At 39.1% G+C, this 23,271-nt stretch overlaps 5 protein-coding genes and 1 long non-coding RNA gene across 11 annotated transcripts in view; 4 read left to right on the forward strand and 2 right to left on the reverse strand.

The window, feature by feature from the left end:
* The window catches only part of LOC127358146 (uncharacterized), a 27,670-nt gene extending 18,996 nt beyond the window's left edge, over nucleotides 1–8,674 (forward strand). The window contains exon 3 of the long non-coding RNA XR_007882376.1: nucleotides 8,593–8,674. This is a non-coding gene — a long non-coding RNA (uncharacterized LOC127358146). The remainder of the gene's footprint in view (nucleotides 1–8,592) is intronic.
* Nucleotides 1–23,271, forward strand: part of LOC127357960 (zinc finger protein 260-like) — a 64,169-nt gene that overhangs the window by 40,566 nt on the left and 332 nt on the right. The window lies entirely within an intron of this gene.
* LOC127358010 (gastrula zinc finger protein XlCGF57.1-like) overlaps nucleotides 1–23,271 on the forward strand; it is a 91,576-nt gene that overhangs the window by 28,500 nt on the left and 39,805 nt on the right. The window lies entirely within an intron of this gene.
* Nucleotides 614–23,271, reverse strand: part of LOC127358022 (zinc finger protein 391-like) — a 70,293-nt gene continuing 47,635 nt past the window's right edge. Inside the window, exons 1-2 of one of the 3 annotated variants that reach the window (XM_051390849.1) lie at nucleotides 18,340–18,851; nucleotides 614–3,734 (exon numbers count right to left, since the gene is read on the reverse strand). In XM_051390849.1, the coding sequence (XP_051246809.1) occupies nucleotides 2,359–3,734; nucleotides 18,340–18,532 (1,569 nt within the window). In that variant the 5' untranslated portion in view covers nucleotides 18,533–18,851 and the 3' untranslated portion in view covers nucleotides 614–2,358. Of the gene's footprint in view, nucleotides 3,735–5,210; nucleotides 5,404–18,339; nucleotides 18,852–23,271 lie in introns of those variants that run through there. The other 2 variants (XM_051390848.1, XM_051390850.1) reach the window with 2 other exon arrangements.
* The window catches only part of LOC127357998 (oocyte zinc finger protein XlCOF22-like), a 32,950-nt gene continuing 16,340 nt past the window's right edge, over nucleotides 6,662–23,271 (reverse strand). Inside the window, exons 2-3 of one of the 2 annotated variants that reach the window (XR_007882333.1) lie at nucleotides 7,654–14,771; nucleotides 6,662–7,190 (exon numbers count right to left, since the gene is read on the reverse strand). Coding sequence is in view for 1 of the 2 variants with exons in the window: in XM_051390753.1 (XP_051246713.1) it covers nucleotides 13,003–14,771 (1,769 nt within the window). In the remaining variant the exon portion in view is untranslated. Of the gene's footprint in view, nucleotides 14,772–23,271 lie in introns of both variants that reach the window. The other variant, XM_051390753.1, reaches the window with a different exon arrangement.
* LOC127357971 (zinc finger protein 665-like) overlaps nucleotides 19,759–23,271 on the forward strand; it is a 145,085-nt gene continuing 141,572 nt past the window's right edge. The window contains 2 exon segments of the mRNA XM_051390662.1: nucleotides 19,759–20,004; nucleotides 21,769–22,002. Coding sequence (XP_051246622.1) covers nucleotides 19,848–20,004; nucleotides 21,769–22,002 — 391 coding nt within the window. The 5' untranslated portion in view covers nucleotides 19,759–19,847.

A 23,271-nucleotide genomic window follows, 5' to 3' on the forward strand; every position in this document is an offset into this window, starting at 1 on the left:
TGGTTGTTATTAATTTTTTACATTTTGGCTTATAACCTGTGAATTGTTAGGAGTAGAAGAAACATTTTTATACAGTGGGTTCCTTGGTTGATGCTAATTTTACTGATATAGGCCACGCCCATTCACACCTTTTTTGGCACATATTTCATCCAATCTTCACCAGACTTGAAGCTTTGTGTTTTACTTATTGCATGTTGTACATAAACTCACATTGCATGTGTGTGTAACATTCATAAAATTCTACCTACAATAGCTCCACCTCTTGGCCATTAATAAAACCTCACCACATCTCTTGAACACAGTATTTAATTACCACCAGTTTTGGGTTTTATCTTGTGAATCACAAACACTTTGTGACTCTTTCATAAACTGGGCCGTTGAACAGCTGTAACAGTGGCAACAGCAGATGTAGCAATAGCAAACATTTTCTTCAGGAAATGCAAATACTGTTTGTTGATGTTGATGTTCTGCCCTCTAGTGTCAGAAACCAGCAACTAGTCTGTGTTGACTTACTGTGAGGAAAGATCAGATTAACATTTACAGACTGTAACAGTTTCAGTTTCTTATATAACTCTCTGTTATAAACGTATACAAACATCTATGATGGATCAGATTTTATGTAGAAACGCAGAATGTTTAATGCCGTTTGAAGCAACAATATAGAAACAAAACAAAGGTCCCTTTATGAAAATAAAGTTTACTGATTGCAACCTGAAACTTTAGGATACATGGACCCATAAAGTGACACAAATGATTATGTTTTCTAATGTTTCCTGTTAGTTACAATGTCTGTCATTCATCACTATCACTCACATTTGTACAATGTTAACAATATTCATGAACCAGAATGTATATTTAAAGGAATTTATTATAAATATAACCAGTATAAATACACAATATGATCAAACTACAATGCACTAAACTGAAATCAGGCATGCTGCCTGAGAACTTTAAGCCCTGAATTAAAACCTGGACACTACAGCAGCGAAGCTGAAGGCTCCCTGTATGAATGCTACCGTTAGAATAAGTGTACAGTGAGTAGCACCAACCACCTTCTGGATTTCTCTGGAATACAGCGTTCTGTATATCATTTATTCCATATATATTAATACTGTGTTTCTATATTGTGAATGACTGCAACCATAAACAGCCTCTCTGATCTTTATAAGGATTCAATGGGAACAGAACAGATGCATTGTGGTCCTACCACCAAGATAACCTGCTTGGGGCAGTTTAGACATTGAGAGTAAATTACTGCTACAATTACCCCGTTACCTCGCTCTGTTGTACAGACTTCCGGGGTAACACGTAAACCATAACAAAATCACAACGATAAAACCTCAGTAAAAAAAAACATTAATTACATTTACCAAAGTTGAGAAGTATTCTACTTACTTGTGAACAACATTAAAACTATATGAAGCTGTTTATGGTCAGTGGTGCCAGCGATCCCGTTAGCTGGTTTCAGGTTACAGTCGCATATATTCAAGTAAGCAATTAAAACTCATTAATTACTTACTTATTATTTACATATAAAGAAACCTTCACAAAACACAACCAGCGGTATGAGAAGCAGTATGTTTACAAGTTAAATATACACAAACCAGGGAGGACCAAAGTCGTTACTACATGAGATTATCGAAAGAAAAGCAAAGTTATCAAAATAATAAATAAATTAAAGCAAATCAATCAAACACAACTATTGACTGTCTTTGCCCCACCTGACTCCAAACCATCCACCAGGATTTAATAAGATGATGATGAGAGGAAACAGTTGAGTCAGTGAGAAAAACTCCACATTTTCTTCCTTTGAGCCTCTTAAACAATCAGAACAATGAGGTTTGTGATCTCTTGCACCCCTGACATCAATAATTAGTGTCCTCACTTCCCAAAACAAATGCTATTAAAAGAAAAGGTGATGTAAAACAGTAGTTAAGATGCTCCTGCCTCAACTTTTCTTCGTGTTACAGACATTTTGTATATTTGGCGTCCCACATTTAATGATATAGTTTTTTCAATTTTTGTTTTTTGTTTCATTGTCAATTAAACAGACAGTCTGAGACACATATTCTAATTCACAAAGCTAAAATAAAATGTTATAAATTAATTCTGGGCTGTGTAAACTAGTTAAGTGACCAGAGTGAAAATCAAATCCCTACAAATAGCTGGTGAAATGGAAATATTGGACTGAAAGTGGAGTCACTCAGAATACTTACAGACCTAGCCAACACATGCTTCTGTTGTTCTGATATCATGATGCACTCGAACTTGTTTTTCTGTTACCATTGAATCAGAATCATAAATACTTTAATAATCCTAGGGGGAAATTATTTAAACAAGCTACTTCAATTCCTGCTGCTACTCACCTGTGTGAGTTGTCATGTGTAACTGCAGAGTACTCTTTTTAACGTATCTTTTATCGCAGACGAAACAGCTGAATGGTTTCTCACCTGTGTGAGTTCTCATGTGTAACTGCAGATAACTCTTACGAATAAAGCTTTTACCACACGTTGAGCAGCTGAATGGTTTCTCACCTGTGTGCATTCTCATGTGTGACTGCAGAATACTCATTTGACTGAAGCTTTTACCACAGACTGAGCAGCTAAATGGTTTTTCACCAGTATGAGTTCTCATGTGTCTCTCCAAATCACTCTTATGAAGGAAGCTTTTACCGCACGTTGAACAGCTGAATGGTTTCTCTCCTGTGTGTACGGTCATGTGTCTCTGCAGATCACTCCTTCGACTGAAGCTTTTATCGCAAAATGAGCAGCCAAGCGGTTTCTCACCTGTGTGGATTGTCATGTGTTGCTGCAAATGTGTATACTGACTGCATCTTTTATTGCACACCGGGCAGATGAAAGGTTTCTCTCCTGTGTGAATTTTCATGTGTCTATTTAAATTATTTCTCCTTGAAAAACGTTTTTCACAAACTAAACAGCTCAAAGGCTTTATATTGGTAACATCACCTGACTGAGGTTCCCTGGTCTCTTTAAAATCATGATCACTGTCATCAGTCTTAAGTTCAGAAGAGTCTAGAGAATTGTCTTCACTAACTGGTTGTAAGTGTGTATCTGGATCTGAGTTTCTGGCTGGTTCTGGTCCTCCACAGTCCTCTCCATCATCAGTTTCCATCTGTTCAGTTTGTCTTTGATGAAGCTGTGAGGACTGAGGTTTCTCTTCATCATCATCATCTTCACTCTTCACAGGGACAGGAGTGAATGTGAACTTGATGACATCAGCCTCCTTCAGTCGTTGAAGCTGCTCTATCTCCTGAGTGGTCCAGAGTTCATGAAACTGTGAGGACTCACCAACACACTGATGGTTTTTGAGCTGATAATACCAAGTGTCATCAGTATCAGGTTGTCTCTGTCTGTCTGGATCTTTGTTCCTGGAACTTAAAGGGACTTTATTCAGAGAGTTTGAACTGGACTGAGATTCTCTGGTGTCTTTCCAATCATCATCACTGTCAGGTTCAGAAGAGTCTCTTTCATGAAGCTGTGAGGACTGAGGTTTCTCTTCATCATCATCATCATCATCATCATCATCATCATCTTCACTCTTCACAGGGACAGGAGTGAATGTGAACCCTTGAAGCTGCTCTCCCTCCTGACTGGTCCTGACTTCCTCCTGTTCCTCTTTAATGTGTGGGGGCTCCTCCTGGTCCAGACTGGGTCTCCACTCCTGCTGCTGCTCAGGGGGAACCTCTTCTTTAATCACTGACAGCTGCTGGACGTCTGCAGGACACAGTAAACACAGAGATAGACATTATGGAAAACCACCACTTTCTGTTAAATCCAGTCTGGATAACTGTGGGATTGTTGTAGATTATTGATCCATCAGACTGGATGGATATCTGTGGGATTTTTGTAGATTAGTGATCGATCAGACTGGATAACTGTGGGATTGTTGTAGATTAATTCAATTCAATTCAATTTTATTTGTATAGCGCCAATTCATAACAGAAGTTATCTCAGGACACTTTTCAAATAGAGCAGGTCTAGACCAAACTCTTATTTTATTGATTGATTAGTGATCGATCAGGCCAATCTCTGCAGGCTGATAAAAACAGTGTTCAGACACATCTGCCGGCAGCGTCCTCGGTGTGGCTGCGGTGGAACGATGTTATTGCTTTGTGAGTTTTGGGAAGCTCACGCTCTGTACTATAAGTATCACACATCCTGCTCTAAACATACGCCTTTATTTAAACATGCTTTTTCTTTGTTTGGATATCGGCCATTAGCAAGTAAAAACCCACATTGGTGAACCAGTAAGATGCTGCTGGTGATATAAGACAACATGATTCTCTTGCTTCATTTGGTCACTGAGCTCTTTGCCGGATTAACTGTGGATTAGATTAAATTAAATGTAAGAGACAAAGTTATAAATTATATCAGACTGTTGTACATTGGACTCTGAACTGACTACAGCTGCTCCCAACTCTTCAGTCGCACTAGCAGTCGTTGAATGAAGCCAATAGTCGACTATTGGTAGCTTGTTTATAATATTAGTTTAATTATTTAAATATATAGACAGCTGATATATTGATCACTAACAGACTGATATATTGATCACTCACAGTATATAGACTGATATATTGATCACTAACAGTATATACACTGATATATTGATCACTAACAGTATATAGACTGATATATTGATCACTAGCAGTATATACACTGATATATTGATCAGCACTAACAGCATAGAGACTGATATATTGATCACGAACAGACTGATATATTGATCAGCTTTCTATGTGAAAAACTACAACCAGTGTGGCTTTTTAAATACTGTGATGATAATAGGATAATTTAGTCAAATAACATCTAAATGACAAGCAGTGGCCTATTTGTCACATATGATCAATTTGGCAATGACATTAAGACCCAAACATGGTGAGACTGTTGTAAGTCGCACCGGTTTCCTGCACACAAAACACAGTTTAATATAAATAAAATGTTGATGAATGAGGCTGAATTATAAAAGCCAGAAATGGGACTAAATCCATAATTCATCACTGGTGAACCTGATCCAGCACACAGCAGTAATATTGATCCATCAGATATAATAGTCCAACCTGTTCCTGCACTATCACTACTTTTCCTTTGAGTCCATTGTGCTGATCATCCTGTTACTGCAGTAAAGGCTGTGAATACTACTTCCAGCTCAGAGTGTGAACAGTGAGAGAAGAAGCAGTACAGTGAACCAACCTGCTCTGTGTAACCGAAGTTGAGGGTTGAAAACAGCGTCCAGTAGTTTCCGTTGTCGCTCGTTCTCCTCTTTTGAACGACAAAGTTCCTCCTCGTACTCTGCTATCGTTCTTTCAAACAGCCCAAATATCTCTTCAGCAGCCGCAGTTAGTCGCTGCTTCACCAACGCTCTCAGCATTTGGACTTTACACATTTTCACACAATCACACAAACTCCGTCAAAAACACTGTTTGCTCTCCATCAAACAGTCACTCTGACTAGCGCTGTGTTGCTAAGCTCCGCTCTGTTTACAGCTAGCATGCTAAGCTAACTTCTGTAGCTTTGTAGGCTACCGGGAGATGAGTCAGCGGGAAAACATTCCGAAAAACGGTGAACAGCACAAAGTCCATTCAGACAGCTTTATCCGGACATACGGAGGCTCGGATGGCTCATTACTGTGGATGTCACACACACTTTCTCAGCACGACAACGGGACGACGGCTGGACGCCATTTCCCCAAACACGGCAACAACATCATCACTTCCGGGTAGCACTTCCGGTTGCCCGTCAAAATAAAACCTCCAGAATTTCCACGTAAATCTACGGAAGCCCATTTCCGCCAATATGAAGAAAATATGTAAGTCTCAACTTTTAAACGTTCTCAAAATAATGACGTAGAATCACAAAGTCATTATTTGGAGAAAGACCTGTCCTGTGACAGCCTGCTTGAAAACCTCCACCATCGTCCCCGTCCCCAGAGAAACAAGGACCACAGGACTCTGGGACTACAGAGACCTGCATGCCTCCAGCATCTGTACTGCACATTCCTACAACCTGAACAGCTCTTCACTCAGTTCTGTAAATAATATTTATATTGTCTCCACTTTTCACTTTCTTTATATTCTCCACTTTATTGAGATGCTCTGGCTTACCAAGGCAAATTCCTTGTATGTGAAAACCTACCTGGCAATAAACCTGATTATGATTCTGAACATGACTCAGCAGTCCATTTGTAACAAATGACTGAAAGCTCCGGTCTGTAACATTACTGTAATATAATATCCATACAGGCTACAGTGAACTACAGTGAACTATCTGAACATGGTTTGTGAACTTTTGAAGGGTTAAAATACTCTATATAATATTCTACATCTGCATCGTGGATTATGTATGAACTTGGGCTACTATTGATTTATGATTTGTGCATGAGGGTTATCATCATTTCACTTTATTAAAGATACTGCTATTATTACAGCACAATATCATTAACTTCAGATAATAAAATACTGCCACTCAAAGCTTATTCACCAGTTTGTGGCACGGTCAGAACCCTGCAGTGATCAGGTTTGTTGGTACACGTGTTGTTCATACGTCCTGTTTTGGGAGCAAAAGAAGAAACTGTTGGTTTCATTTGTGTTGACGTTCTGCCCTCTAGTGTCAGAAACCAGCAACTACAGAATAGAAGAAATGCAGAATGTTGATAACATTTAATGCCGTTTGAAGCAACAACAAAGAAACTTTACTAAACTTAACGGATTGAAAACTTACATATACATACATAAATACATTGAATCATAAACTGACATTATTGATTATGTTTTATAATGTTTCTTGTTAGTTACCATGTGGATTTAACACATCAAACATCTGACAGACAGCAGTGATGGGATGAGAAATCAAAAAGTGGCATCAGGATATCTAGGAAAGCCAGGCAGAATCAAACCTATTAAAATACTACTTTCGTTTATTTACTCTATCTGGGTCACTAGAGACTAGGTTTCTCCCTCTGTCTCTGTTGTTACCAGAGATAGTTTTCAGTCCTCTCCACTAAAACACATACCCACATTCTAATCAATACACTGATGTAAAGTTATAACTTTACTTAAAAATCAGTTCACAATAAACAGTGTGATCTGCTGTCGCTCCCCGATCCTGCAGAATATTCAACGTCCCCGGAGTCCGAGTGCTGGTGGGAGCTGCTGTGAATCAGCTGGCCTCCATCTTTCTCAGAGGCTGTTTGGTGCCAGCTGTGGTCACCGGGAGGCTGCTGAGCCTGGCTCCGCTGTCTGCTCAACTAACTCTGGTCCTGATGGCTATTTTTAAAGGAACATCTTATCAGCAGGTTCTCCACAAGGCTAGGTCCATACTGGACTTAACAGGCCGTAAATTCAGAGAACCAAAGTGCAACAGGAGTAAAAACTCCTTTGTTCCTTGTACAGTAACCCTGCTTAATTTGCTTAAACTTTTTTTAGCATCTTACTTCTTTTGCATTGTTATTGTTGTATTACGGTTTACTGTAAATTGTATGTACAGAAATCCTTTTTGTGTTTTCGGTACTTATTATTTTTTTGTTTGTGCCCCTGACTGCAAATCAAGTTTCCCATCTGGTGTAATAAAATAACTAACCCCCTAACTCACTTACTGAGTGCTGTTAAAAGGTGATGTAACACAGAGGTACATTTACTGGCCTAATTTGTCCATATTCAAAGATAGACAGTTTGCTAAAAGTGTGAAGTCCTCCAGTAAACACAACTATTCTTATATATTAATTTAATGAAGTATCACAATGTTCTGTAAAACAATAAAAAAACACAAATGGTAAACACTAATGAGAATATAACCAATACACAAAGACTGGTTGATAGACCAATTTCTAACCTCCCCTTTCTCTCTAAGATTCTGGAGAAAGTAGTCGCCAAACAGTTGTGTGACTTTCTACATAACAATAGTTTATTTGAGGATTTTCAATCAGGATTTAGAGTTCATCACAGCACAGAGACAGCTCTGGTTAAAGTTAATAATGACCTTCTGACTGCTTCCAACAATGGACTTGTCTCTGTACTTGTATTATTAGATCTTAGTGCTGCATTTGACACCATTGACCATAATATTCTTTTACAGAGACTTGAGCATCAAATTGGCATTAAAGGAAATTCTTGTACTTGGCCCCAAAAACCTCAGAGACTCACTGTCTAAAGATATAGTTACTCTAGATGGCATTACCTTGGCCTCTAGCACCACTGTCAGGAATCTTGGGAGTTATATTTGATCAGGATTTATCATTTAATTCCCACATAAAGCAAACCTCTAGGTCTGCCTTCTTTCATTTACGTAATATTAGAAATTAGACACATCCTATCACAGACAGATGCAGAAAAACTAATCCATGCATTTGTTACTGCTAGGCAGGATTACTGCAACTCTTATAATTAGGGCTTGATCAGGTGAGTCCTGAACCATCCCTTAGTTATGCTGCTATAGGCCTAGACTATCGGGGGATTTCCCATGGTGCACTGAGCTCCTCTCTTCCTCTCTCTCTCTTTCTGCACTCATTCATGTTCCATTAATGCATGTTACTAACTTCACTTCTTCCCCGGACTTCTTGTGCTTTCTCGTCTAGCAGGTTCTTATCGATCCTGGTGGAGCCTCCTGCCATGGTCCTGCTTGACTGCCATTGCTAATATCACTGATATTATTGTTATTATTACTACAGTTACTATTATTACTATAATCACTGCTCATTGTCCCCCATCATTGTTTTCGTCGTCATCATCTTCTTCATGTTCATCATCATCAGTCACTACTATTAGTGTAGTTGTTGCTGTGCACCTTTGTCTATGTCTCTCTCTCTCTCTCTCTCACCCCAACACAATCAGTTTACACAGTATCAGAACCACTGCAGGCAGTTTCCCACAATACAGTGCACAAAACCAACTACAGCTTAGCTCTTCCAGAGGTTTTCTTACACATTAGTTTTAATTTTTTTCAGTTGAACATGGGAAGCTTTCATTTTAGAAAAGAAAAAAGAAAAGTAGAAATGAATAAAAAATTAGCAATTAGGTGCGATAGTATGAATCACATTATATTTCCACTCATTTATTCTATCAAGTTAACTTAAGTCTGAACTTGTAGGTTTAATGTACAAATCTGGAAGAATGTTTCTTTTTGGACTGTGGAAATCCCCTCCTCTGCTGTTGAACAACCAGAAGGGGGCACTGCAGTACACAAAAGCAGTTGTACATGTACCCATGGTAACAGGAAACACACCCCTGTTCCACCTTTTTTGGAAATGTGTGTAGAAAACATGTGTAAGACTTGTGCTGTATTCAGTTGAATATAGGATGAAAATGATGTGCAAATTACTGCATTGTGTGAGACTATTTTGGATTCTGGGTTGTAAAACCGACATTATAATGCTTTAAGAAAAAGTCATGTAGTTACACTGTTGATACAACATCTGACAGGCTGAGCCACATATTCTGATACAATTCAATTCAATTCAATTCAATTTTATTTGTAAAGCGCCAATTCAAAACAGAAGTTATCTCAGGACACTTTTCAAATAGAGCAGGTCTAGACCGAACTCTTTATAACATTATTTACAGAGACCCAACAGTACCACCATGAGCAAGCACTTGGCGACAAGGGCAAGGACAAACTGCCTGTTAAAAGGCAGAAACCTAGGACAGATCCTTCGGCTCTAAGTGGGTGGTCGTCTGTCTCGACCAGTTGGGGTAAGAGAGAGACAGACAGACAGGTGCACAGCAACAACAGTATTGGCAATGGCAATCTAGCAGGACCATGGCAGGAGGCTCCACCAGGATCGATAAGAACCTGCGAGAGGAGAAAGCACAAGAACTTCGGGGATGAAGTGAAGTTAGTAACATGCATTAATGGGACATGAATGAGTGCAGAGAGAGAGAGGAAGAGAGGAGCTCAGTGCACCATGGGAAATCCCCCGATAGTCTTTTTCTCTAGTTCCTGTCAGTACTCGTGCTGCAGCGTTCTGAATTAATTGGAGCATCTTGATGGACTTACTGGGGCAACCTGATAATAAAGAGTTGCAGTAATCCAGCCTTAAAGTAACAAATGCATGGACTAGTAATAACATCTGGAATAACTGTTTCTTTAGATAATGAGTTTCTGAGATGTTTGGGGCGAAGTACAAGAACCTTCAGTTTAACATCAGAAAATTGCATTTTTATGTCTGTAAAGGTCCATTGTGTAACACTGAGGAGGGTTTATTGTCAGAAATGTAATATAATATTTTTAGGTATGTTTTCATTAGTGTATAATAAGCTGAAAATTAGAATCTTTGCCTTTGTATTTTTGCGCACTTTACGCCCACCATAGTTTCTCCTTTAGAAACTTCCGAGGCAGTTGCGATCTGCAATTAACACAATTTGATGCCACTAACCTCTGCCACCTCTGTTATCTCAGTTAGCCATGCAGCTCGCACTCTTGTGGCCGGTGTGTAAGATTTAGTGCCATTTCAGATTGCAACAAACGTTTTAATGGACTTATTGGGGCAACCTGATAATAAAGCGTTGCAGTAATCCAGCCTTGAAGTAACAAATGCATGGAATAGTTTTTCTGCATCTGTCTGTGATAGGATGTGTCTAATTTATGTAATATTACGTAAATGAAAGAAGGCAGTCCTGGAGGTCTGCTTTATGTGGGAGTTAAATGACAAATCCTGATCAAAGATAACTCCAAGATTCCTGACAGTGGTGCTAGAGGCCAAGGTAATGCCATCTAGAGTAACTATATCTTTAGACAGTGAGTCTCTGAGGTTTTTGGGGCCAAGTACAAGAATTTCGTTTTTTTCTGAGTTTAACATCAGAAAATTGCAGCTCATCCAGGATTTTATGTCCTTAAGACATGTTTGTAATTTAGATAATTGATTAATTTCATCGGGCTTGATCGATAGACATAACTGCGTATCATCTACAGTGAAAGTTAATGGAGTGATTCCTAATAATGTTGCCTAAAGGGAGCATATATAAGGTAAATACTATTGGTCCAAGTACAGAACCTTGTGGAACTCCATGACTAACTGTAGTATTTATTGAAGATTCATCGTTAACATGTACAAACTGAGAACGATCTGATAAATATGACTTAAACCAGCTTAGTGCGGTTCCTTTAATGCCAATTTGATGCTCAAGTCTCTGTAAAAGAATATTATGGTCAATGGTGTCAAATGCAGCACTAAGATCTAAAAATACAAGTACAGAGACAAGTCCATTGTCTGAAGCAATCAGAAGGTCATTATTAACTTTAACCAGAGCTGTTTCTGTGCTGTGATGAACTCTAAATCCTGACTGAAAATCCTCAAATAAACTATTGTTATGTAAAAAGTCACACAACTCTTTGGCGACTACTCTCTCCAGAATCTTAGAGAGGAAGGGGAGGTTAGAGATTGGTCTATAGTTGGCTAAAACCCCTGGGTCAAGAGTGGGCTTTTTAAGAAGGGGTTTAATTACAGCTACTTTAAAGGACTGTGGTACATATCCTGATAATAAAGAAAGATTAATCATATCCAGTAAAGAAGTGCCAATTAAGGGTACGACTTCTTTAAGCAGCCTAATTGGGATCGGGTCTAACAGACAGGTTGATGGCTTCGATGAAGAAATGATTGAAGTTAACTGATGAAGATCGATAGCAGAAAAACAGTCTAAATATATATCTGAGTTTACATTAGAAAAAGTCCCCGAACTTGGAGAGCCACTGATAACTGTTGATGGCAGTTGGTGATTAATTTTCTCTCTAATAGTGATAATTTTATTATAAAAGAAGCTCATGAAGTCATTGCTACTTCAGGTCATGGGGATACCTATTTGCTTTAACTGGCGGGTTTGGTGGTTATACCAAGGTGCTGGTCTCCTATGTTTTAATAATTTCCTTTTTATAGGAGCGACAGAGTCTAATGTTGATCGTAGTGAGCCTGTAGCACTATCGACAAGATTATCAATTTTAGAGGGACTAAAGTCGTTATAGGACTCTGTTAAATTCAGACATGGCACTGAATTAAACACTGAAGGAATCTTCTCCTTAAATTTAGCTACAGCACTGTCAGATAGACATCTGCTGTAGGAAGTTTTGCCTAATGGCTTATAATCTAATAGTATGAATTCAAAAGTTATTAAATAATGGTCAGATAGAAAAGGATTATGTGGGAAGACTATTAAATGTTCAATACCAATGCCATATGATAGAACAAGGTCAAGAGTGTGATTAAAAAAATGAGTTGGTTTATTTACACTCTGACAGAAGCCAATTGAGTCTATTAATGATTTAAATGCGTTACTAAGGCTGTCATTGTGAACATCCACATGAATATTAAAATCACCTACAATAATTACTTTATCTGATTTAAGGACTAAACTTGATAAAAACTCTGAGAATTCAGATATAAAATCAGAGTACGGTCCAGGAGCGCGGTACACTATAACAAATAGAACTGGCTGCAGTGTTTTCCAGTTTGGGTGAGAAAGACTAAGAACAAGGCTTTCAAATGAATTATAATTTAGTTTAGGTTTAGGGTCCATTAAAACACTCAAATCGTATATGGCTGCTACTCCACCTCCTCGGCCAGTGCCTCGAGGAATGTGAGTATTAATATGACAAAACCAAAACCCAAAAAATACAGAAAAAAGGAGAATCTCTCACTCACTCACTCACTCAGTACTCATTACACAGGTAAAGATATTTCAAAATGACCTCAGAACAAACCCTTCATCTGCTTTTCAAATGTTGCACACCAGCTGAGGTCCATCTGGTGTTTTCAGTTCACCATCTGATAACATCAAGTTCTGTGAATCCAGTTTGTATTGATACTGTAAACTGAACTGTGATTAGTTTTCCATTTCAGTTTCAGCAGTCTAAACAAGTAAAATCTTGGCCGGTGGAACAGAAAATAGTAAATATTGCACTTTGGCAATAGCTACAGACCTAGCCACCCACCAGTTCTGTTGTTCTGATATCACGATGCATCTACCATGTTTTTCTGTAACAGCTGAACAGGTTACTGTTACTCACTTGTGTGAGTTCTCATGTGTAACTGCAGAGTACTCTCCTGAATGAAGCTGTTACTGCACACCGAGCAGCTGAAAGGTTTTTCACCTGTGTGAGTTCTCATGTGTCTCTGCATAGTACTTTTTAAACAGAAGCTTTTACCGCAGACTGTGCAGCTGAATGGTTTCTCATCCGTATGCGTTCTCATGTGTAACTGAAGCGTACGTTTCAAACTAAAGCTTGTATCACACACTGAGCATCTGAATGGTTTCTCACCTGTGTGAGTTTTCTTGTGTCTCTGCAGATTACTCTTTTTCATGAAGCTTTTACTGCAGACTGAGCAGCTAAATGGTTTCTCATCTGTGTGGGTTCTCTTGTGTCGCTGCATAGCACGCTCTACACTAAAGCTTTTACCACAGAATGAGCAGCTGAATGGTTTCTCATCTGTGTGAGTACTCATGTGTTCCTGCAGATTACCCTTCTTAATGAAGCTTTTATCGCACATTGAGCACCTGAATGGTCTCTCACCTGTGTGAGTTCTCATGTGTAACTGCAAACTACGCTTTTGACCTAAGCGTTTACCGCACACTGAGCAGGTAAATGGCTTCTCAGCTGTGTGAGTTCTCACATGTTCCTGCAGATTACCCTTTCTAATGAAGCTTTTACCACACACTGAGCAGCTGAATGGTTTCTCTCCTGTGTGAGTTCTCATGTGTTCCTGGAGAAGACTGTTTCTATTAAAGCTTTTATCGCACATTGAGCAGCTAAATGGTTTCTCACCTGTGTGAATACTCATGTGTTCCCGCAGAGAACTATTTTGACGGAAGCTTTTATGGCAGATTGAGCAGCTGAATGGTTTCTCACCTGAGTGCGTTCTCTTGTGTCTATGCAGAGCACTCTTATTAATGTAGCTTTTACCACACAGTGAGCAGCTGAATGGTCTCTGGCAAACTGAACAACTGAAAGGTTTTATATTGCTAATATAACGTGACTGAGGTTCCCTGGTCTTCTCACAATCATCACCACAGTCTTCAGTCTTCTCATTAGTGTCTGGCTGTAAATTTCTGTCTAGAATTGAGTTCCCGGCTGGTTCGGTTCCACCACAGTCCTCTGTTTGGGTTGGATGAAGCTGTGAGGACTGAGGTTTCTCTTCATCTTCATCTTCAATCTGCACAGGGACAGGAGTGAATGTGAACTTGATGACATCAACCTCCTTCAGTCCTTGAAGCTGCTCTATCTCCTGAGTGGTCCAGAGTTCATGAAGCTGTGAGGACTCACCAACACACTGATGGTTTTTGAGCTGATAATACCAAGCCTCATCAGTATCAGGTTGTCTCTGTCTGTCTGGATCTTTGTTCCTGGAACTTACAGGGACTTTATTCAGAGAGTTTGAACTGGACTGAGGTTCTCTGGTCTTCTTCCAATCATCATCACTGTCAGGTTCAGAAGAGTCTACAGAATTGTCTTTACAAACTGGTTGTATATATGTATCTGAATCTGAGTTTCTGGCTGGTTCTGGTCCTCCACAGTCCTCTCCATCATCTGTTTCCATCTGTTCAGTTTGTCTTTGATGAAGCTGTGAGGACTGAGGTTTCTCTTCATCATCACTCTTCACAGGAGTGAATGTGAACCCTTGAAGCTGATCTCCCTCCTGACTGGTCCTGACTTCCTCCTGTTCCTCTTTAATGTGTGGGGGCTCTGGATCCTCCTGGTCCAGACTGGGTCTCCACTCCTGCTGCTGCTCAGGGGGAACCTCTTCTTTAATCACCGACAGCTGCTGGACGTCTGCAGGACACAGTAAACACAATGATAGACATTATGGAAAACCACCACTTTCTTTTAAATCCAGTCTGGATAACTGTGGGATCATTGTAGATAGACAGATGTTCCTGTTTTGTAGATGGTGACTGTTGCTGTACGTTTATCATCAGTCCCGTAAGTTGTCTGAATGAAAACAAGAAACTCTTTGCTGTGAGCTTTTTGTAGGGTTAAAAGTGGACTAATTGGGAAAAGAGTAGACTTGGGACTGAAATGCTGCCCTGTTATTTCCTGGACTGGCAGAAACATGGGGATTTAACTTTGCAGACCCCATGAAAGGCAACGCTTTGTCTGTAGATAGAAAAGGCTCTTTATAGAGTAACAAAAACATAAAATAACGAAGGTGTCTCAAAAACGTAAATTTCCTTTGCTTTCTCTGGTGGCCTAATATACGGTAAGCGTACTGACTCATTTCCGGTTTACTTCCTGCTCTATGTACACTGGTTGGTGCTGTAGCTCTGTCCAGTGAACGCTAAATATAAATTTGTTTTACTCGTTACAGTGGTTATTTGCCAGCTTAACGATTAAACGTAGACTCGTTCTATCTAAACACTCAGAGTTACTCCTTTAAGTGACTTTTCGCTATTTTCAAAAGTTTTTCATACACGCTAGCTTCATTAGCAGTTAGCTATGGCTTCTTCCTCTCCCTCTGCTCAGTGTGCCAGATGTTCAGTTATTCCTCTGCCTCCTTTAATGATAATGGTACCTGTATTAAGTGTAGTTTATTTACTGCGCTGGAGGCGAGGCTTAGTGAGTTAGAGGAACGGTACCGCACCACAGAGTTATCTTTAGCCGCTATAGTTAGCCAGCCCCCAGTAGCCGGTGCGGTCTGACCAAAGGTGGCTTCTGCTAGCTCTCCCCCGGTAGTTCACGAGCAGCCAGGAAGTCAGGGAAGCTGGGTGACTGAGCGAAGGAAGACTAAAACGCCGAAGCCCACAGTTCACCACCAACCCATTCATGTTTCTAATACATTTTCCCCACTCAGCGACACACCCGCTGAGGAACCAACTCTGGTTATTGGCAGCTCCATAGTCAGAAACGTGAAGTTAGTGAAGCCAGCGGCCATAGTTAAATGTATCCCTGGGGCAAGAGCGGGCGACATTGAATCCTATTTAAAACTGCTGGCTAAAGATAAACATTAATATAGTAAGACTGTTTTCCACATCGGCATTAATGACACCCGATTACACCAATCGGAGGTCCCTAAAATTGATGTGGAGTCGGTGTGTAATTTTGCTAAAACTATGTCGGACTCCCCCCCCCCACTAAATTATTTAAAGAAATAAAAAGTTAAACATAAAAATCTAATAAAAATTAAAATGAACTCCGCAGTTGCAAAAAATAAGAGTATGAAATGGGGACTGTTGGGAAATATCAGGTCTCTGTCTTCAAAAGTTGTTTTGGTGAATGAATCTAATATCAGATTATTATTTAATTTACTTTGTCTTAAACTGAGACCTGGTTAGTCCAACGAGTGTTGGACGAGTGTCACACACGCTCTTAGGACCGTACTCTGATTTTATATCTGAATTCTCAGAGTTTTTATCAAGTTTAGTCCTTAAATCAGATAAAGTAATTATTGTAGGTGATTTTAATATTCATGTGGATGTTAACAATGACAGCCTTAGTAACGCATTTATATCATTAATAGACTCAATTGGCTTCTGTCAGAGTGTAAATAAACCAACTCATTGTTTTAATCACACTCTTGACCTTGTTCTATCATATGGCATTGATATTGAACATTTAATAGTCTTCCCACATAATCCTTTCCTATCTGACCATTATTTAATAACTTTTGAATTCATACTATTAGATTATAAGCCATTAGGTAAAACTTCCTACAGCAGATGTCTATCTGACAGTGCTGTAGCTTAATTTAAGGAGGAGATTCCTTCAGTGTTTAATTCAATGCCATGTCTGAATTTAACAGAGTCCTATAATAACTTTAGTCCCTCTGAAATTGATAATCTTGTCGATAGTGCTGCAGGCTCACTACGATCAACATTAGACTCTATCGCTCCTATAAAAAGGAAATTATTAAAACATAGGAGACTAGCACCTTGGTATAACCACCAAACCCGCCAGTTAAAGCAAATAGCTAGGAAATCTGAAAGGAAATGGCGCTCTTCCAAATTATCAGAATATTGCTCAATTTGGCAAGATAATCTTAAAATTTATAGAAAGGCCCCCCGTAACGCCAGAGGAGCCTATTACTCAGCACTAATAGAAGAAAATAAGAACAACCCTAGGTTCCTCTTCAGCACTGTAGCCAGGCTGACAGAGAGTCACAGCTCTATCGAGCCACATATCCCCATAAACTTAAGTAGCAATGACTTCATGAGCTTCTTCTATAATAAAATTATTACTATTAGAGAAAAAATTAATCACCAACTGCCATCAACAGTTATCAGTGGCTCTCCAAGTTCAGGGACTTCTGTCAATGTAAACTTAGATATATATTTAGACTGTTTTTCTGCTATCGATCTTCATCAGTTAACTTCAATCATTTCTTCATCGAAGCCATCAACCTGTCTGTTAGACCCGATCCCAACTAGGCTGCTTAAAGAAGTCGTTCCCTTAATTGGCACTTCTTTACTGGATATGATTAATCTTTCTTTATTATCAGGATATGTACCACAGTCCTTTAAAGTTCAATTCAATTCAATTCAATTTTATTTGTATAGCGCCAATTCATAACAGAAGTTATCTCAGGACACTTTTCAAATAGAGCAGGTCTAGACCGAACTCTTTAAAACATTATTTACAGAAACCCAACAGTACCACCATGAGCAAGCACTTGGAGACAAGGGCAAGGAAAAACTGCCTGTTAAAAGGCAGAAACCTAGGACAGATCCTTCGGCTCTAGGTGGGTGGTCGTCTGTCTCGACCAGTTGGGGTGAGAGAGAGAGAGAGAGAGAGAGAGAGAGAGAGAGAGAGAGAGAGACAGAGACAGACAGACAGAGGCACAGCAACAACAGTATTGGCAATGGCAATCTAGCAGGACCATGGCAGGAGGCTCCACCAGGATCGATAAGAACCTGCGAGACGAGAAAGCTTCTCTGCCGTTAATGACAGAGGATGAACAACATGTTAAGATGCCAAAAAGCTGCTGTCAACCCCCTCCGTCAGTCTCTCCACTCCACTGTGCTGTGTGTATGTGTAGTGTAGTGTAGTGCCGGTGGGACTAAGCAAGATGGACAGGTACTAAGTTGAAATCTGTTGACAAGGTCTCACGAGGATTATCAGCAGAACACTTTCTGGAAAGTACGCAATGATTAAAAGGATCAGAGATTCTTCTGAAGAAGGCAGAAGATTCTTTAACTTCTAACAGTGCGGTCTGCTGCCACAGCAAGGGAGAGTTGGAGAACAGTGAGAGAAGAAGCAGTACAGGGAACCAACCTGTTCCTGCACTATCACTACTTTTCCTTTGAGTCCATTGTGCTGATCATCCTGTTACTGCAGTAAAGGCTGTGAATACTACTTCCAGCTCAGAGTGTGAACAGTGAGAGAAGAAGCAGTACAGTGAACCAACCTGCTCTGTGTAACCGAAGTTGAGGGTTGAAAACAGCGTCCAGTAGTTTCCGTTGTCGCTCGTTCTCCTCTTTTGAACGACAAAGTTCCTCCTCGTACTCTGCTATCGTTCTTTCAAACAGCCCAAATATCTCTTCAGCAGCCGCAGTTAGTCGCTGCTTCACCAACGCTCTCAGCATTTGGACTTTACACATTTTCACACAATCACACAAACTCCGTCAAAAACACTGTTTGCTCTCCATCAAACAGTCACTCTGACTAGCGCTGTGTTGCTAAGCTCCGCTCTGTTTACAGCTAGCATGCTAAGCTAACTTCTGTAGCTTTGTAGGCTACCGGGAGATGAGTCAGCGGGAAAACATTCCGAAAAACGGTGAACAGCACAAAGTCCATTCAGACAGCTTTATCCGGACATACGGAGGCTCGGATGGCTCATTACTGTGGATGTCACACACACTTTCTCAGCACGACAACGGGACACGTTGTTACTGGACGCCATCTTGTTCCACTCTGAACCCGGACAATCATTTCCGGTACATGAGAATTTCTTGATTTCAAAATAAAACTAGCCGGAGGTCACACACATATACGTGTGTATTAATTTCTCTGTATCCCAAAATGATGTAATCGCCTTCAGCACTTTACTGGCAGGAAGACTGATCACATGCACACTGGGACACACTGTCTGTCCGAGGAAGGTCTTTTTCTCAAGTACATTTAGAACTTATCAGTAAGTTTCCTGATATTACAAAATAACACATGGACTCTGGAGGAGCTTTTTGATTTGTTCCGTGTTGTTTTGAGGATTAGATAATTAACATCATGTACAACGTTAATGTGCTGCTGAATATCCTCATTAGTCTCCCGGTCTGTTGTATATCCCTGCAAAAATTGCAAAAGAGATGTCAAGTTTATTTTCAACATTTTGACTTTATTCATGAAATGAATAAATACAAATTACAAATAAATAACTATTTTAACTTATGTGGCCCTAATACGTGTTTGTGTTTATTGTATCGGTTTGATTTTTGTATAGTTTTTATATACAAAAATCTATTTGTATGGACTTAAATAACATTTATGAGACAGAACCTATTGTTGTATGTAACACCCAACTGGGGGTCACCAGAGTTTAACAGGGGGTCACAAGGCTTTCTTGATTTTGAGGCGTGTAAGAAATCTTAAATATATACACATCTCAGTATTTGACTAAGTGTGAATAAAAGTATTATTAAAGTAAATTGTCTCATATAACAATGGCCAGGGACAAAAAAAAACAAAACACTGAATTTATCAAAACTAGAATCTTATAAAATATGTTGAGTCACATTTCAAAATAAAGGCATCATTAAGCCAGTGTGTCTTATTTTCTTAAATCAATTATCAGTGTTTTATTCTGAAGGCTAGTTTTTGTTTCCGGCTGTTTCCGGCGGCGTTAGCTAGCATGATGCGGCCGTGCTAGCGGTGTGTAGCTCTGTGTTGTTTGTCCTCTTTGAGTCTTCGCGGGGGAAAATGTCCGGATTTGAGGATCTCACAGATCGATTCAAACAGCGGCTGCGCAGTGCGGCTCGAGACGATCTGATCACTCTCTTTGACGCGACAATATCCGGATACGATCAGGAGATCGATCGGCAGCAGAAGCTGCTCGCTGTGCTGTTCAACCCCGGAGGTCGGTTCTCTGTTTACTGTTCATTCAGCACGGGACTGATGCTAAGCTAACGTTAGCTAAACGATACACATTAAGCCTGTTAGCCCCAGCTAGCTAGCTCCTGCTAAACACTCCATTCTTTAGACTGTTGTTGTTGTTGTTGTTGTTGTTGTTGTTGCTGTGTGTATGAGGCTGTTTGAACAGGGTTTGAGTGTTACTGAGTATTTGTACTTTACTGTACAGTTTTTCTATTTAATGCAGCTTAATCTATTACAGCCAGTTTAATACTAATAATACTACTAATAACAATAACAATAACAATAACAATACTACTACTACTAATAATAATAATACTAATAACAATAACAATAATAATAATAATACTACTACTACTAATAATAATAATACTACTACTAATAATAATAATAATAATAATAATAATACTAATACTACTAATAACAATAACAATAACAATAACAATACTACTACTACTAATAATAATAATAATACTAACAATAACAATAATAATAATAATAACAATACTAATAATAATAATAATAATAATAATAATAATAATAATAACAATACTAATAATAATAATAATAATAACAATACTAATAATACTAATACTACTAATAACAATAACAATAACAATACTACTACTAATAATAATAATAATACTAATACTAATAACAATAACAATAATAATAATAATAATAACAATACTAATAATAATAACAATACTAATAATAATAATAATAATAATAATAACAATACTAATAATAATACTACTACTACTAATAACAATAACAATACTAATAATAATAATAATAATACTAATAATACTAATAATAATAATAACAATAATAATAATAACAATAATAATACTAATAATAACAATAATAATAATAACAATACTAATAATAATAATAATAATAATAACAATAACAATACTAATAATAACAATACTAACAATACTACTACTAATTATAATAATAACAATAATACTAATAATAACAATACTAATAATAACAATACTAACAATACTGATAATAATAATACTAATAATAACAATACTACTAATAATACTACTACTAATAATAATAACAATAATACACAGCCTGTGTGTGTGTGTGTGTGAGTGTGAGTGTGTGAGAGAGAGACATGAGAGCGAGTCGGACACAAATCTAACCAGCATGCATTGTGCTGCGAGCTGACCCACAATCCTCTGTGTCATTATAAAAGATCTACTTCATCATAATTATTGTTTCACTGTTTACACACAGGTCTTATAGACGGGTACATGTGGAGATCCGGTGGAGGGACGTAGCGACAGTTAGTTCAGTTTAGTTTTATTTGTATAGCACCAATACATAACAGAAGTTATCTCAGGACACTTTTCAAATAGAGCAGGTCTAGACCGAACAGAGACCCAACAGTACCACCATGAGCAAGACCTTGGAGACAGCGGTAGCAGGCAGAGCAATACGGATTATAAAGTTATATTTTATATATTTTAAGTGTTTCCAGGACAAAAGAATGTTCAGACTAGTTCAAGACGTGGGTCTCAACGGTTACCCCTCTATCACCAGATGTTACTATAATTAAATGTGGTCTCCTCTTGAATGTCCTAGCAGATATAATTAAATATGAATATAGACATAATTTTGTGTTTGTATATCGTGCTACAGTACATTTTATAGAAAGTGAAAAGCTGTAAAATATCACTTTAACATTAAACTCATCACGTTCCACAATGTTTGTTTGTATTTCTGTGTCCTGCAGATGTCCAGCGGCTGTCGGTCAGTAAACAGGAGGTTCCCCCTGAGGAGCTGAAGTGGAGCCCCAGTCAGTTTCAGAACCTTACAGATGTATTCAAACGGCGGCTGCTAACTGCGGCTCGAGAAGATCTGATTGGAGATTTCGAGACAACAATATCCCGATACGAGAAGGAGATTGACCGCCAACGAAAACTGCTGGATGTGGTTTTAAAGCCTGAAATAAAGCTGCGAAGAGCCGGTTTGTTTTCTTTCTTCTGTTTTTTGCTCCGCTTATGTTATGGGGAGCTGATGCTAAGCTAATGTTAGCTACACCATCTGTACTCAGTACCTGTTAGCCACAGCAGTAACACTAATCCAAAGACGTAATATTAGACTGACAGAGAATATTTAACGGTACTGCAGCCACAAGGGGGGTTTCTGTTCCGTCAGTTTGAGTCAGATCAGCATTGTTTCTGAGAAATCAGTTCGGTTCAGTTGGGTGAGTCCAATGGTTCCGATACCCACGAGTCTCAGCTGCTGTTGCTGTAATGCAAAAACCCATCAGAGGGTAAGATTCAGAAGGGTCGGGCGCCTGGTTAGCTCGGTTGGTGGAGCTGGCGGCCCATGTGTGGAGTTGCTGCGGCGGCCAGGGTTCGGGTCCGACCTGCGGCCCTTTGCTGCGTGTCATCCCCTTTCTCTCTTCCCAGCCTTCGTGTCTATCTACAGCTGTTACTATCAAATAAAGCCAATAGAAGGCCCAAAAAATTACTTTAAAAAAAAAGATTCAGAACGGTTGAACCTGGCACCATGGTTTCTGAGTGGGAGACCCAGCAGGGAATACTGCCGTGGAGCGGGCCCCAAATGAGCCACAGAACCAGAGCGGGTCGGACCGACGGAGGAAGAGGAGCCAGTTTGTAGTTACTGTTATCCATCATATATCGTATTGATCAGCCAGGATTAGTTTCAGTGAAGTTATTCACTTAATTACTTAATTATTCACATTCTCACCGTGCATGGGTTTTTATATGTTTGGAAAGCTGCGTGATGTAAACGCACTTTTCGTGTGTACGCATGATTTATATATCTAGAAAACAAGGAAGTAATGTTGAGGAATCTAATGGAGAGCAGACTGTGAGATTGAACACAATAAGTTTCTTCAGTAGAAACCTGACTACTTTCAAGTTAAGCTACTGAGTGGAAGAAATAGTGGAAATGTTAAAGTTTGAAAATATGAAGATTCTGAAATTCTGTGCTTCCCAAATATTACTGTGAAATGAAATTAAACTTTTAAGATACTTCCAGAGCCCCCACACTGTGCGAACAGGCTGCAGTTTAGTGTAAAACAAGGCAGCAAAACACCTGTTAGATATTCTGCCATCTGGAAAAATAGTTTCCAAACCTCGGTCTGTCCGAGGTTTCTACCTCTTAAAACGCAGTTTTTCCTTAGCCGTAGCCAAGGTCTTGCTCATGGTGGTACTGCTGGGTCTCTGTAAATGTTATAAGGAGTTCAGTCTAGGCCTGCTCTATT

This window comes from Dicentrarchus labrax, unplaced genomic scaffold, assembly GCF_905237075.1.
Source record: "Dicentrarchus labrax unplaced genomic scaffold, dlabrax2021, whole genome shotgun sequence".
NCBI lineage: Eukaryota > Metazoa > Chordata > Actinopteri > Moronidae > Dicentrarchus > Dicentrarchus labrax.